This window comes from Mirounga leonina, unplaced genomic scaffold (genome assembly GCF_011800145.1).
Source record: "Mirounga leonina isolate KUSES-001 unplaced genomic scaffold, KU_Mleo_1.0 Mir_150, whole genome shotgun sequence".
NCBI lineage: Eukaryota > Metazoa > Chordata > Mammalia > Carnivora > Phocidae > Mirounga > Mirounga leonina.
Genome location: NW_023270374.1, coordinates 6912044 through 6929132, shown reverse-complemented (window position 1 = coordinate 6929132; position 17089 = coordinate 6912044). Strand labels below are relative to the sequence as shown.

The window sequence follows — 17089 nt, the reverse complement described above, 5'->3', positions numbered from 1 at the left end:
GTATCTTAACTCAAGCACTTACATCTTGTGGTTGCTCGAATGGCCTGAAGCCAGAAGCAGATCAGCTGGAAGTCAGCATCTTTGAGAGACTCAAACAGGCTGTTGAGTTATTCCTTTCTTCTGGTGCTGGACTATTCCCTCCTGCCCCTGATATTTGCAGGCAATAAAAGGGATCCACTCCAGAAACTTCTTTCCATAAGGCTATGAAATTGTGGTGCTTTGTTATCTCGGGCACTTACTGCTGCCTGTCAGGTGCGTCCAGGCTGCGTGTCATGTCCATCCTCAGATGGCTCACCTGACTCACAGGGACATCAGAAAAAGACACTTGGAAGTAGATGCCATCCTCTCAGTAGCCCTCACAGGAAGCCACATTACCCTTCCTCCAGGGTTTCTAAATTTCGACACCCTTTTGTGTAGTATCCTGTGTTTGTCCGCTTGCACGTGACTTCTGCTCAGTGCTTGTGACCTGGCAGGTGGACCTCACAGATAGCTCCCTCTCGCCTTTCCTGCTTTAGGCCGTGTGAGTGTTATGATCTCCAGCCACACCCACCTGACAGCCAGCATCCTGGCCCCTAGGTTTTTCCACGGTTATGTTTAAGAAAATGAGAAGGAACGTTTGTTACAAGTGAGGTTGGAAATAAAAAGCAGCATCTATTTGACCAATCCATGTATTATGGTGAGGCACTGGCTTTCAGGTGGAACAGTGTTTACTGTTGGCCACAAGGCTCTTGCATGCAGTTTCAGAGCTCATCACTCATGTTATTTTTCTTTTTCTTTTTTTTTTATTATTATGTTAATCACCATACATTACATCATTAGTTTTTGATGTAGTGTTCCATGATTCATTGTTTGCATATACTCATGTTGTTACTGTTTGATATTATGATGAGGTGTGCCTACTGCATATCCCAGTATTAGAACAGTTAATTCTGAAGGAATTCTTAGTTTAAACCCTTCAGGTTAAGTGCTTTATGAAGTCCCTAGGCCTGAGTGGTTTACTGTAAACTCTGAGAACTCCTGGGATGAAAACTCTCAGGGTCCCTTCTAGTTCTGTAATTCTCTGGTAGGGAATTGGAATTTCTAAATTGTCTTTCTCATAAAATTTCTTTTGACAGCTATTTTGTATTACAGAATTAATGCTCATTCATCACAGAAATTTGTTTAAAATGCCAAAATGTTCAAAGAAAATAAAAGTCACCTGCCATTTAATCGAGGATAATCATTAACATAATGCTTTTGTAACATTTTCTCTAATCAGATAATTCTATATCTCTTTCTCTAATTTTACATAGTTAAAGTCAGACTGTGTATATAATGTCACTGCTTTTATCATCTAATGGAATATTGTGAACATTTTCCAGGTCATTTATTCTTCTTCAGCAAACCTTATCATTTCCATCTGCACATCAAACATTGGAAGCATCAATTTATTATCTCAAAGCTTTGAAACATGTAGAATACTTATTTGAAGTAAATGTAAAAGAATAATATATTACAGCAGGATCCCAAAGCTCATTTTAAGTTCAAAAACAAAGGTTTTAATCTGCACCAAGAAAATGAAGTTCCCCAAAGGTCAATGTGAGATCCAGTTTCAGGATCTTAGTTATTAATATTGCAGATGAGGAAAGAGGCATTAATACAGCCCAGGCGCCTAGATTTGGGTTAACATCATGATTAAAATATAGGAGCATATGAATTGCTTTTCCTGACTTAAAAATGGAAGTAATATGGTCCCCAGGAATTATGTTGTAGAATCCCTATCGCTTTGTGGTCTTTGAGATCTCTCTTAAGAAGCAGTACAGGACTGTGACTGGTGGGTTTTAGAGCATGAGGGTAGGCCTTGGGGAAAATTTCAGTCCCTTGTGTGGGTCCGTATAGGACTGGAGAACATAGCTGTAGTTATAATTAGCCTTTCTAGTGTGGGCCCATGGACCTCCATATCAAGCTGGGTGCAGGAATGGAAGGCTGTTAATTCTGTTGAGACATCTGCTCATAATACAACCCTTTTCTAAAAATGCGACCCGTGCTGGGTGCATCCAGAAGCATATTCACAGATGTGGTATCACTTTGCAGCCTACTATTATCAGAATCTTTTGCTTTTACTGAAGTTCACCCAATTAGAATTTAGATCTGAGGGAATAGAAACTGCTGTATTAAGTTTGGGGTTTAGTTAAATCCTTGGATGTCAATTGCCTGCCTCACAAATCTTGGCAAGACTAGCTGGTTTTTCTTGTAGCCTCAGAATTACAGAGGGAAACTTGAGACACTTGGGAGATTTTATACTGAAGAACCTACCATCCTTTGAGCAATATTAAAAATACCTCAAAAGCAAGTGTTTAGTTTATTCCCTGTTCCTATGCTTTATTTAAGTTCCCCTCTGCCTCCCTCTTGGTTGAAAGGATTTGGAAATGAGACTTTTATATCTTTTTTCAAGGAATTTGTCCATTTCTTTTGTGTTGTCTAATTTGTGGGAATAAAGTTGTTTGTGACATATCCTTTTTTATCCTTTTAATGTCTATAAAACATACTGATGTTGCCTCTTTGATTCCTGATATTCATAACTTACGTCTTCTTTTTTCTTGGTAAGTCCAGCAAGAGGTTTATCAAGTGTATTGGTCTTTCCATTTATTTTTTGCTTTTGTTTGAAATTTCATTAGTTTCTGCTCTAATCTTTTTTTTTTTTCTTCTTCTTCTTGCTTTGGGTTTTATTCTGCTTTTATTCTTTTAGTTTCTTAATGTGGAAACTCAGATTATTGATGTGATAGCTTTTTTTCCCCTAATATAAGCTTTGAATGCTATGAATTTCCCTCTACATACTGCCTTAGGTGCATATCACAGATGGTGATATGTTGCCTTTTCATTTACATTCACTTTAAAATATTTTCTCATTTCTCTTTGATCCAAAGGCCATTAAGAAGTGAGTTAATTCCCAGATATCTAGTGTCTCTTTGAGCTCTAAGAATGAGGTTCTAATAAATTGGAGACTTGGGTGAGAAGGTGTTTGGATTTATACATGACAACATGGCAGATTGTTCATAGTAAAGTGAAATACTGTCATGCTGTTGTCACTGTCTGAACTGAAAGGGTATCTTTAGCTGTTTCTTTAGGCTTGGTTATATTTTTAAAATAAGATTCGAATGCATATTTTGGGACCTTCTCCTGTAATGTGTCTTATCTTTGTTCTTTGTAGTGCATTGGGCAGAACTGGATCCTGAAAAATTCATGAAAGATGCTGAGTACCTACACTGCTTTAAGAATTTGGAACTGAATCATGAAAAGGAAGACAGAAATAAGAAACTGGGACCCCGAGTAGCCCTGCAGAAACAAAGCAGAACAAAACACCACCACCAAAGGAACGATACCGTTTTCTGTTGTTGCTGTGGTCTAATAGCAAAAGTGGATGCTGGCAGTGCAGGGGCCTGCACCCCATGCACATGGCAGCAGGGCATACACCCATGCTTCCCCCATGCAAAGACTGCTGGTTCCTGTGATTTCTTGGCTTGCTTTTGAAACAGGTTGGCCCAACATCATTTGTCACCGAGTCCTCCCTTCACATGTGTCCATGATGGGTCTCAACTGCATTCATGCTGTCCATGTTCTTCCCAACACTGGCTAAGCCAGGGCCCGGGTTAAGGTGTAAAGAGAACAAACATTGGTGATAATGTATTGTGTAAGACCTTTGCATCTTGTAAATTTTCTCATTTTTCTAAAAAGAAATAATAAAATCCTAAACCCCAACAAACCACTTTATTATTAAACAAATCCTGCTGTGTTTCTGCTTAATGATTTTGTCTGTAGAAATACAATGTGTCTGACCCCACTCTGTGTATAATCTATACTTCTTCTCAAATAACCCTCTTGCAAGAGGCCTTCCCTCAGTGGCCTACACAGATCTCTGATTCAGTGGTGAGAGCCTATCACTGGTAATTTATAGTTGATGACATTTTATTTGGACATGAGATGGCAGGAAAGGGGAGTGTACATGGGAAGGTAATCCAATTTTGGAGTGGCCCAATGATCGAGACCGAGTGTGGCTGCCATCCCTGATTTATTTACCTTTGGGAGGTTCAAAAAAGGTCTCAGCATGTTGGACCATATAGACGCCCCTTTTCCAGGAGCTGAATGGTTGTCCATATATCCAACCAATATCTTCACAGTTATGTGAAGAAGGAACCACATTCTGCCAAAGAGTTTCTCAGTTAATTTTAATCTATTAGTGGCACAACCATAGTGGTCATTTTTAGACATTATATGATGTTAGTAGTTACATATGTGTTACCATATATAATATATACTTCTATAACATCTATAATATTTTAATGCTTATACAAACAGAATTATCCTCTCTTGAAATACTTCTTGCCTAAGTATAAAGGAGACATCTTTATTTGGCATTTTTGTAATGCTGAAACTCTATCTGTGACCTTTATAATAACTTCTGAGTCTGTCTCATCTGACCCAGTTGTCTACTTCAAATAAAAACATAGAAAATATGAGGAAAAGAAAAAAAGCTCAAATTATACCTCCAATGTACATTCAAGTACTTGGAACATGGAATTGGAAAGGGGTTTGCCAGACAGCCTTTCTCTGAACCAATACAGATGGTTTGGGATAATCCATGATAGCATGAACCTCTGGATTTGAAATCATTACATTCCAGATGCGAATCCCCAGTCAGCTTCCCCAGCTGTATGGGCAGCGAGGTCCAAGAGGCTCTCCTGTTTGAATGATCTGTGTAGGCTTTTATAGGATGAATTGAAATTCACTGTAAAGTTACTCCATACTACAGTTTTGTAAACTTGGCTGTAGGGTCATGGACTTGCTGAACACATTTGTCAGACATTGCTCTGCCACAACATTTTATCGCCACCAATTAATGCTTACTGAACAGCTGCAGCCTGCCCTTGTGCTAATTGGTCACGAGGATGGCATAGAAAGAAGAGCTAATGTGCTTGATATCTGCATAGTGGTAAAATGAAAAAGACCCTCATAGCCCACAGTCCAGTTCCTGAATCCCATTTTTAAAGGGACATAGACAAATTGGGGAATGAGCAGAGTCATGTGGACAGTTGGCTAAAGGATCTGAAAACCATGAAGGACTGAAGGGGAGAAACAAAACTGAATATTTGAAAGATATGGACAAGACACTTGGGTCAGGAACAAAAGAGGAGCCATGGGTATAAGTTGCATGAACACAGATGCTGGCTTGATACAAGGTAAAGCTTTCCAATGTGATTGAAAAGTGGATGGCAATGTTAGGAGCATTTAGCGTTTGGGCAGAAGTTCTGAGCTTACTTATGTGTGTGGAGAATTTTATTTAATTAATTTAAAAATGCTTCCTCACGGTTTGCAGTAAACCTGGTAAATGTCAGAATATGGTTGCTACTTTTGTAGCATTGGATTGAAGAAAGCTTTTCCATCATATTGAAGGCCTAGAAACTCCTAGAAACAGAAGCAGCAGCATGTACACTAAAGACTGGCTCAACAGGGTCAGATCTAACCACGGGGCAAGGTTGTGAAATAAAAATGAAAGCTCAAGAAGAAACCCCATGACATCCACAGCTGCATCCAAGAGGTAGTTAATTCTGCCTTCTACCCCTTCGCTATCTTATGGAAGATCATTTCTAACCCTTACTGTGGGACTCATGGCTAAAAGTAGATTTGGGGTGCAGTTCCACTTGCAGAGTATAAAACTCGGTCTTTACATCCTCCTAACATCTCCAGCTGCTGCTTGCTGTTTATTTTTAAGCTTGCTCTTTATTGTCCATTAAAACATCGTTGGAATGGGAGAGGAGAATCATCGCATGTATGGCTTCTCTGAGAAGGTTTGGCAGACTGCAGGCCTGTACTTTAAACAGAGCAATGTCCAATAACACTGGGCAACAGGGTCTGTTTCATTTGCCCTTCATGGTTTACTTTATAGGAGACCAAGCTCTTGGGAGATACAAAACATAGACCAAAGAAAGGCACCTTCTGGGGCTAGGCATAGCATCACTTCATGGTTGGTGGTCCTCGGGAAGGCATTTTCTCTACCAAGCTGCATCCTGAAGAGCTGGGTGCACGCCTCCAGATAAAGTAGTAGTTTGATTGTAGGGAACAAACGGTTCCACCAACACACCCTTTCCTCTGACATGTTGTCATTTTAGTCACTTCAAAGCCAGAGAGGTGATCTTTTCTGTCAAACTGGATTGTCAGATTCCCTTCCCTTTTTCAGCCAGGCACTGTCAGAATTCTTAATTTGCAATTCATTACTGATTCGGATCTTTTAGGAGTAGAGTTAACCTCATTTCAGAAGACATGGAATAATATCAAAGGTAGAGCCTCCCGTCGATCATACCTGAGAAGAAGGTGGAAAATCCGGGTTTTGAGGTGAGATTGCCTCTCTCCTTTGCTGCTGATGTCTTTATTCTCTTCTGGGGTTCAGACACTTGTGCATTAACTTTGTAAAGGTCTGGAAACCAAAACCTAATAAATTCCTTCAAAAGTATTAGTAATGGTATTTTAGATTTGTTAAATTAATTTTTGATAAGATCATTCATATTTGTAGGGGCCCTTAAAATAACTTTGCTTGTTTTTTAATCTTCCCCAAGGGTTAGTGCATGAGAGACTCTGTCATCAAGCAGGAGATGTACTGGGGTGTCTATTGAAGGACATTCAGCAGATGGTCACCCTGCAGCAGGGGGTGGGCTCGGCCCAGGCCCCAGTCTAACGCAGCGGTCTCCTGGAGGGAGCTGAGGTCTGAAGGACAGACGAGGCAGAGTTGGCCAATTGAAAGTGGCATGCCATGGAGGAGGGCAAGCCTTCAGGTGCAGCGCCTCAAGGTGTGAGCGAAGGAAGGGCTCAGACACCTGCCAGCAGGCCGGTGGGGCCGGATTCAGGCAGATGGGGCACATGGAGGGACGTGGACCGACGCAAGTGGGGAGTGAGGAGCGGGGACAGGCCCCGCAAAAGTGTGGTAAGGCGTGATCATGCATTTAGGCTTCATCACGTCTTTCTCCTTCTTCTCCAGCTCGATTTGCTCTAGTTCTGCAGTTTCTCATGTGACCTGGCCTTGAGAGTGACCTGGGGGACTGGGTGCAGCTCTGCTGGTGTGGGGTGACCGAGGCCACTGGACAGTGGTGTGGAGGTCTCAACAGGCCAAGGGGTGGCCCAGACTTGGGGTTGCATCCTGGCTATGCGGCGGAGGTGTCCCATGATCTTGGCACAGTGTGTCTGTTCCTTCAGCTCTTTGAACTTCGTCCTCTGTCTGTACCCCTGGGTTGTAAGGGTTAAGCAAGAGATGTACACAAGGTACTGGACATGGTGGCTCATGGTGGCATCTGCTCGGGGTGTCAGGCCACAGCCCTGTGCTGATGCGGCTCAGTGTGGCCGAAACTGCTTTTTTTCAGGAGCTGCATCCTAGCTCTGGCCTGGCGCTCCCCAGGCCTCCAGGCGACTGAAATCCCAGGTTTACTTCCCTTAGCCACTGCCTGGCTTGTGAAGAACCCAAACGAAGAACTGAATTCTGTTTCTGTTGGGCTAGGTCGTGCTTCTGGACTGTGGAAATATTTCAAATGGTATGCTGGCTCTTCCTCTCAGCTTTATGCCATCTCCAGACATGTTTTCTGCACCTTTGCCCAAGTCTAGGCTTACCCCGATGCACAGGATAGAGTTGGCACTCCATTAGAAATCTTTTAGGTCAGTAGCTGCCTTCTTTATAGTCTCATTCAACCCCCGTTCCTCCATCCCACATCGCCCTTTCTTGCGGAAATCATGCTGTACTATTTTCATGGTATTTTGGTGGTTAACCTGATAATCCTGTCAGAAAAAAATGTTAGTACAGCACAGCATGTTTCTTGTGAGCTCGTGCAGGCTTCCAGTATTTGCTGTGCTCTTTACCACAGGCTTACAGACCATCTGTTTCATCATCGATTCTAGAATGTTTTCAGGAATCCGCATCTCACTGGCCTGTCTGCTGTGTCCAGAATCCATCTCTTAAAACTGGGATTTTTGGCATTTTTGGTTTTCTCTCCCCTCTTTTCAGAAGATTATTTTTCGGAGTTATGAGTAGTCTGTTCTATAATCGCATCTGTAAATTATTTCTGGACTTCTGAAGCTTCAGTTCATTCAGAGACCCTAGTAAGTCTGTCTCTTCATCCACCGTGGGCTTCAAGTCCCCTTTTATGATGTTTCTTTTGCTTTTTTGAGGTTTGAAACATTCGGCCTACAAGAGTAGATAAAATAACTATTTTTTTTTAAAGATTTTATTTACTTATTTGACAGAGATGGTGGGAGAGAGTGAGAGAGCACAAACGGGGAGCAGCAGGGAGAGGGAGAAACAGACTTCCCGCTGAGCAAGGAACCTGATGCAGGGCTTGATCCCAGGACCCCGGGATCATGACCTGAACTGAAGGCAGCTGCTTAACTGACTGAGCCACCCAGGCGCCCCTAAAATAACTATCTTAATTTGAGCATGTATCCAGGGCTGAAAGCTATTCTAAGCCTTTTATGTGTATCAATGCTTGTTGTCCCCACAGTCTGTTGTTCCCATTTTACAATTGAGGAAATTGAGACTCAGGAAAGTGAGCTGTCAAGGGCTGTGAAGAGTTTCAGACCTTGCCCTATTTCCAGAGTAACCGGGCTGGCCCGCCACACAGTCTCCTGGGGGCCGGCAGCACCCGCGAGACCCCAGTCTGCGACAGGGCTGAGCTTCCTTGCTCACAGCACTAGTGGGAGCTGGTGTCAGCATTTGCGTCAGTTCCTGCGCCCCAGCTTCCACAGGTGACACAGAGGGCCAGGTGACGCCTCCCACACGGTGGGTCATGCTACAAAAGGATCCAGAAAACTCAAATCTTTTATAATGCCTCGGGAGAGAGAGACACTCTGTCTCTTCCAAGGCTCTTTGCTACTTAAACATCCTCAGAAGTATAGTCCCCAAGAAGAGGCAGTCAACACCTGTGCTCACAAGTTGTACAGAAACACCAGAGACCATGAGAATTGTCGCCCAACAGGAACTTAACCCAAATCAGTCTGTCAGCAGCTAGTGGAGTCCGGGTTCAGAGCCAGGCCGGCAGGCCCCACTGGACTGCTGCTGCCGTGACATCGTAAAGGCACCCTCCTCACACCCTGGGGGTCTCACGTCGTCGTCACCCCCCTCTCCTTGCCACTCATTCCATCTCTGATGCATTACTTCCTGTTAGCTTGTCCAGACCCCTCCTCTGCCCTTCTCCGCTCTTCCTCGAAGCTGACCCTTGGGTGCTTGCTTCTGGCTTCTTGTCGGGTTTGGAGCAAGGGAGGCATCTGCAGGTGCTCTGGGGACTGAGAGAATGAGGGCTGGGTGTGGGTTCCCTAGCTCCTTCCCTCCAGGAGGTCTTCTCCCACAGCTGTTTCTAAGTCTTCCAGCCCCCCCCCACCCCCGCCCCGCTCCCAGGGCCCACTGCCATGGCCCAGCCACCCATGTCAGGGTTTCCTTCCTAGTGAAATGTGCAGCCCCCTCAACTGCCCCTGTGTGCTGAGATTGAAGTCATGGGGGCTGTTGCCAGCTTGGAGTGAATTTCTTTGGAAAATTATGGGGACTTTTCTCTCCTAGTCCTTCCTATGTCATGTATGTTATTTAATAGTTTAACCTGAGCACTCTTCTCCCCTTTTACTTTGAAGTCCCCAGTGAGGTTCTGCGTTTCAAGTGCTCACTGTCCTGGTGTTGCAGGCCAGAGAAGGACTGGACCTTCTTCCTCTTCTAAAGCTCACCTTAGAGGAAGTGATGACGGCATCCCATGTGTCCTCAAGTCTCTTGGTTTCTATCCAGGGTATCAGAACTTTTAGACTTAACGCTGTCCAGTACAGTAGCCACCTCGTCACATGTGACTAAATTAATTGAAATTAAATAAATTTCAAATACTACATTTTATTTATCCATTTGTCAATCAGTAGACACCTAGGTAGTTTCCATATCTTGGCTATTGTGAATTATGCTGCCATGAATATGGGAGTGCTGGTATCTCTTTAAGATACTGATTCTGTTTCCTTCGTTTATATATCCAGAAGTACGATTGGTGGATCACGTGGTAGTTCTATTTTTAATTTTTTGAGGAACCTCCATACTGTTTTCTATAATGGCTGATCCAATTTATATCCCTGCCAATAGTGCACCAGGGTTCCCTTTCCTCCACATCCTCACCAACACTTGCTATATCTTGTATTTTTGGGTAACAGCGACACTAACAGGTATGAGGTGATATCGCATTGTGGTTTTGATTTGCATTTCCTTGATGACTAGTGATGTTGAGCACCTTTCTTTCTTTTAAAGATTTATTTATTTATTTGAGAGCGAGAGAAAGCGTCTGAGCATGGTGGGAAGGGGCAGTGGGAGAGGGAGAGAGAGAATCTCTAGCAGACACCTTGCTGAGTGCAGAGCCCAATGAGGGGCTCAATCCCACAACCCCGAGATTATGACCTGAACCGAAATCAAGAGCCGGGCACCAAAACGACTAAGCCACCCAGGTGCCCCTATATTCATCAGGGACATTGGCCTGTAATTTTCTTTTCTTGTAGTGTCCTTGTCTGGCTTTGTTATCAGGGTAATGCTGGCCTCATAGTATGACTCCCTCCTCTTCAATTTTTGGAAGAGTATGAGAAGGATTGTTATGAATTCTTCTTTAAATGTTTGGTAGAATTCACCAGTAAAGCCATCAGGTCCTGGGCCTTTTTTGGGGGGAGATCTTTGATTACTGATTAAATCTCCTTACTAGTAATTGGTCTATTCAGATTTTTTATTTCTTCATGATTCAGTCTTGGTAGAAAAAGAACAAACTAAGCCCAAAGTTAGCAGAAACAAAGGAAATAGCAAAGATCAGAACAGAAATAAATGAAATAGAGACCAGAAAAACAATGGAAAAGATCAGTGAAACTAAGAGCTGGTTTTTTGAAAGATAAACAATATTGACAAATCTTTAAACTTAAAAAAAAACAAGAGGATTCAAATAAATAAAATCAGAAATGAAAGAGGAGACCTTGCAACGGATACCACAGAAATACAAAGGATGATAAAAGACATCTATGAACAGTTGTATCCCAACAAACCAGATAACCAGACCAGGTTCTGAGAGCCTCCCATCTGCTTTCTGAGGGTAGTGCTGAACACTGAGTTTGGGTGATTTCTCCTGATCCCACAGAATTGGCCAGCCTTCTGTGCATGATCACTGGCTATCTGCAGAGGCTTGCACTTGTTGCTCTTGGTAACACACACAGGGAGCTGGTCACAGGGGAAGGGTCTGCAAATGAGGTGTGTAGAGCATTAGGGCACCCCTGGACCAGTTGGGGGGATCTACAGGTGAGATATCTTTAGTGGCCCGTTGGTGAAGCAGTTAGTAGGATCCACATCTCTTTGATGTTTCTGCAGATATGACCCTTGTGCTGGAACAATTCTGTGCTATAACCAGAGAAGAATCTCCATTGTGTAGATGAGGTCACCGAGAGGAAACTGACTTGCTTGAGAGCAAAGAAAGAGTGACAGGGCCACGGCTTAAACCTATGGCTCCTGACTCTTGGGCCTTATAAATTAGTTTGTTCATTTGCTCATTCATTTGTTCATTCATTCATTTCATTCGTTCATTCACTCAGCAGTCTGTGTCAACTACTGTGCTAGTTGCTGGGCACACGCAGACAAATGTAACTGCTGAGGAGACAGACAGGCAGATGGAGACAGAGCACAGTGGCGAGGGCTTCAGTACAGGGCACAACAAGGGCCTTACAGGATGGCTGAGCAAGTATTCCAGAGCATCCCGAGAAATGACTTTGGAGGGGGACTTCCAGGGCAGGTTGGTCAGTGGTCTGGGACATGTAGGGGATTCTAAAGCAACAGTCAGACAGATTATAGAGCAGTGTATCTAGAGAACAAACATGGAGGAATATGGAGTATTTCTGGGAACCTCAAGGAAGATTTAATACCTGTATATGATGCCCATTCAAGACCTCACAAGTCTTTTCCATCTGAGTCTTCTTGTTGTCCATTAGCAGGTTATTCAGTAAAACTGGGGTGGTATTCTGAGGGCAACACCAATACTCCCAAGTTCTGGACCATTTAGTATGGTGTTCAGAGGAAATGGGCTTCGGTCTCAAGGGCCTTGTCTCTCATCTGAGCCAGGCACAGAGGCAGGCTCTGCCTTCTTTGTGGTATAATTAATGGGTGCTCCCTCCACCCCCTCACCTCCTGAGGCTCTATATGGGAGATGGGAAAAGCCAGTGGTGGCTCAGGGCTTGGCATTTGAAGCAAATAGAACAGAAAGGGCTATATGCATCTGGCCAGAAGCCCCAGGTCTGGCTTATCATCCTATGCAAGTTCTTAGAATCCCAGCTTGACCTCTGAGTCTCTTTCTTGTCTGAACATTGGCTGTGCCTCCTGCATGTGAGACTCAAGGCTGTTATACCTGAAGACAGGTACGGCAAGAAGGCAGCTGCTCAGCCAATGCTGGGTCGGCAGCAGAGGGGAAGGACGGGGTTGGGAGTCAGGGACTGATCCTTATGCCTGCTTTCCCTGCAAACTCTGGGCCCCAGACTTGGGTTCTAAAAGTTGTGGGCTGGGATCAGGTCAGGGAGCGAGAGGGCATAAGAGAGGCCTGCTGGGTCTCCATGGGCATCCTGCTATCTTCCATTTTTGGGTTACTTTTTGGCGCACACTAATGTAAGTGTTGCTGCTCAACAGGAAAACAAATTCCACATGGATAACTGACAGCAAAGAATGTTCTCTCCGTATTTCTCACTACTTTCTGAAGAAGGGATGCTTCCAAATAAGGACAGGGAAAGAGGAGGCCCTCCCTGCCCAGTGGGAGAGTCCCAGAGAGAGCCAAACCAAGCTGTACTTTGCTTGAGAGCAAGGCCTCCGGCATAATTGTGATCCTTCAACTCCAGCAACCATTTGCCTCTGAATAGAGTGGGGTTGGTCCCCTTGACACACCATATTCCAGATGCTCCTCCTTCCCCAAGAGGGCAATAACCCATTTTAGTAAGCTCACCCCTCTGAAAAGCAGTCTATATTAACAAAAAATAAACAATATTTTGGCATTTTGGGGCCAGTTATGTGAAGACACTAGAAATATGGAGAAAAAAAATCCTTAGGTTGCCAGGAATGTAGAATTACAACCTATTATGGGGTTTAAAGGATTACTTTTTAAGCCTTTTATTTGGAAATAATTTCAAACTTACAGAAAAGTTGCAAGAATAGTGCAAAAAACACCCTTATACCCTTTATGCAGATTTGCCTGCTGTTAACATTTTGCCCCTTTTGCTTTATCATCCCCCCATCCATATATGTATGTGTGTGTGTGTGTGTGTGTATACATACCTCAGTTTAATGCTATTTTCTCTAATTTATTGTCCTTATTCTAATTTTGTTGAATGGCCCAATAATGTTCTTTGTTGCTACATTTTGTCTTTTAGTACTAGATTCAGTCTAAGATCAGGCTGCCTTTCTGTAGCTTCTTTTTACTCCGGAGTAGCTCACAAGCAGAGCACTTCCCCACTGTGGGCCATAGTTTCCTCATCTGTAAGATATGGGGGCCAGAGAGGCTGACATCTGCATTCTGTGATTATTTGATGGCCTGGGGTGCCCCGCACAATGCTTTACATGATAGGTGTCTTTAGATGTTTAATGGAAGTCCTGCTTTCCAGAAGGACTGGGACTACCTTTCTATTTGAGGAAGCTTTTGTCTCCCATCCCTTTCTAAAACAAGACTGGAAACAAATCTAAAGGCTCTGTCCTGGTCTCTGAAAGATTATAAAAGTAACTATTTAAAATAATAATGGTAACAACGTATTTGGTGATTGTAGCATATGGATAAGTGAAATGAAAAACAGCAGTGTCATGAGGCATGGGAGGGAGAATACTCTGTTACAATGTACCTGAACTACATGTGAAGTGGAATAGTGTTTTTTGAAAGTGGACTTAGATTCATTAAAATGTATATTTTATTACTTATTTGCTTACTTGTTTACTTAACTAGATTGCCGGTTTGTTATAAAAGGATATAACCTAGGAACATTTGGCAATGGCAGAATGCATAGGGCAGGTATGGAGAAAGGACACAGAGCATCCATGCCCCCCTGTCCCCCACACTGCCACAAGTTCACCAACCAGGAAGCTCTAAAATGTATATTTTAAACTCTAGGGCAACTACTATGTTTTCTACAAGAAACTTATTTTTTTTTCTTTTGAGAGAGAGAGAGAGAGAGAGAGAGAGAGAGAGAGAGAGAGAGAGAAAGAGAGAGAACAAACATGAGTGGGGGAGGGGCAGAGGGAGAGAATCCCAAGCAGGCTGCATGCCCAGTGCAGAAGCCAATGCAGGGCTTGATCTCACGACCCCGAGATCATGACCTGAGGTGAAATCAAGAGTCAGACACTTAACTGACTGAGCCACCACATGCCCCTACAAGAAACCCATTTTAAAAATAAAGATTGATAGGTTAGAAGTAAAGGGATAGAGAAAGATGTACCATTCTAAGAGTAATCAAGAGAAAGCTAGGGCGGCTATATTAATTTCAGACAGAGAAGACATCAAAACAAGGAAAATTACTAACAAGGATAAAGAGAGGCACTATATCATAATAAATGGGTCAGTTTTCCAGGAAGACATAACAATGTATGTGCCTAACAACAGATTGTCAAAATTTGTCAAGCAAAAATTGATAGAGCTAAAAAGAGAAATAGACAAATCCACTATTGTAGTTGGGCACTTCAGTATCCCCCTGTTAGTAATTGATAGGTCAAACAGGCAGAAAATCAATAAAGATAGAGTTGACTTGAACAGCACTATCAATCAACTTGATCTAATTGACATTTTTAGAACACTCCATCTACCAGCCGCAGAGGACATATTTTTCTCAAGCTCATATGAACACACATTTGGGTCATGGAACACCCTCTAACAATTTTAAAGGATTAGCAATCATACACAATTATTTGTCAGACCACAATGGCATTAAACTAGAACCCAGTAACAGAATAATATTTAGGAAATCCCTAAATATCTGGAGATTAAACAACACACTTCTAAAGAATTCATTGGTCAAAAAGAGTCTTAACAGAAATTTGAAAATATTTATAATTAAATGAAAATGAACATACAGCTTATTAAAATTAGTGGGATGAAGCAAAAGCAGTGCTCAGAGGGAAATTTATAGCATTAAATGCATATAATAGAACAGAAGAAAGTTAAAATGAATGACCTAAGCTTCCATCTTAGGAAAGTAAAGAAGGAAGAGTAATTAAAACCTAAGGCAAGGAGTAGAAAAGAAATTTAAAAACATATTCAGTATCCCACCTCCCCACATGACAGAGGTACCTCCACTGCTTGTGGGAATAATTGTTGTATTAATAGTAATAATGACATCAACAATGATGATGGGTAATACAACATAGTGCCCTTTATGTACCAGCTTCTCTTCTTTTTTTTTTTTTATTCTTATGTTAATCCCCATACATTACATCATTAGTTTTAGATGAAGTGTTCCATGATTCATTGTTTGTGCATAACACCCAGTGCTCCATGCAGAATGTGCACTCCTCAATACCCACCACCAGGCTAACCCCTCCCCCCACCCCCCTCCCCTCTAGACCCTCAGTTTGTTTTTCAGAGTCCATCATCTCTCATGGTTCGTCTACCCCTCCGATTTCCCCCGCTTCATTCTTCCCCTCCCGCTACCTTCTTCTTCTTCTTTTTTTTTTTCTTAACATATATTGCATTATTTGTTTCAGAGGTACAGATCTGAGATTCAACAGTCTTGCACAATTCACAGCGCTTACCAGAGCACACAACCTCCCCAGTGTCCATCACCCAGTCACCGCATCCCTCCCACCCCACCCCCCACTCCAGCAACCCTCAGTTTGTTTCCTGCAATTAAGAATTCCTCATATCAGTGAGATCATATGATACATGTCTTTCTCTGTTTGACTTATTTCACTCAACATAATATGCTCCAGTTCCATCCACGTCGTTGCAAATGGCAAGATCTCATTCCTTTTGATGGCTGCATAATATTCCATTGTATATATATATACCACTTCTTCTTTATCCATTCATCTGTCGATGGACATCTTGGCTCTTTCCACAGTTTGGCTATTGTGGACATTGCTGCTATAAACATCGGGGTGCACGTACCCCTTCGGATCCCTACTTTTGTATCTTTGGGGTAAATACCCAGTAGTTCAATTGCTGGATCATATGGTAGCTCTATTTTCAACTTTTTGAGGAACCTCCATACAGTTTTCCAGAGTGGCTGCACCAGCTTGCATTCCCACCAACAGTGTAGGAGGGTTCCCCTTTCTCCACATCCCCGCCAACATCTATCGTTTCCTGACTTGTTAATTGTAGCCATTCTGACTGGTGTGAGGTGGTATCTCATTGAGGTTTTGATTTGGATTTCCCTGATGCCGAGTGATATTGAGCACTTTTTCATGTGTCTGTTGGTCATTTGGATGTCTTCTTTGGAGAAATGTCTGTTCATGTCTTCTGCCCATTTCTTGATTGGACTATTTGTTCTTTGGTGTTGAGTTTGATGAGTTCTTTATAGATTTTGGATACTAGCCCTTTATCTGATATGTCATTTGCAAATATCTTCTCCCATTCTGTCGGTTGTCTTTTGGTTTTGTTGACTGTTTCCTTTGCTTTGCAAAAGCTTTTTATCTTGATGAAGTCCCAATAGTTCATTTTTGCCCTTGCTTCCCTTGCCTTTGGCGATGTTTCTAGGAAGAAGTTGCTTTGGCTGAGGTCAAAAGGTTGCTGCCTGTGTTCTCCTTTAGGATTTGGATGGACTCCTGTCTCACATTGAGGTCTTTCAAACATTCGGAGTCTATTTTTGTGTGTGGTGTAAGGAAATGGTCCAGTTTCATTCTTCTGCATGTGGCTATCCAATTTTCCCAACACCATTTGTTGAAGAGACTGTCTTTGTTCCATTGGACATTCTTTCCTGCTTTGTCGAAGATTAGTTGACCATAGAGTTGAGGGTCCATTTCTGGGCTCTCTATTCTGTTCCATTGATCTATGTGTCTGTTTTTGTGCCAGTACCATGCTGTCTTGATGATGACAGCTTTGTAATAGAGCTGGAAATCCGGAATTGT

General features: G+C 42.7%; 1 protein-coding gene across 2 annotated transcripts in view; it reads left to right on the top strand.

The window, feature by feature from the left end:
* The window catches only part of DTD1 (D-aminoacyl-tRNA deacylase 1), a 175024-nt gene extending 171252 nt beyond the window's left edge, over nucleotides 1-3772 (top strand). For both annotated transcript variants that reach the window (XM_035005777.1, XM_035005778.1), the window contains one exon: nucleotides 3191-3772. Coding sequence is in view for 1 of the 2 variants with exons in the window: in XM_035005778.1 (XP_034861669.1) it covers nucleotides 3191-3226 (36 nt within the window). In the remaining variant the exon portion in view is untranslated. The remainder of the gene's footprint in view (nucleotides 1-3190) is intronic.
* Nucleotides 3773-17089: the final 13317 nt, after the last annotated feature.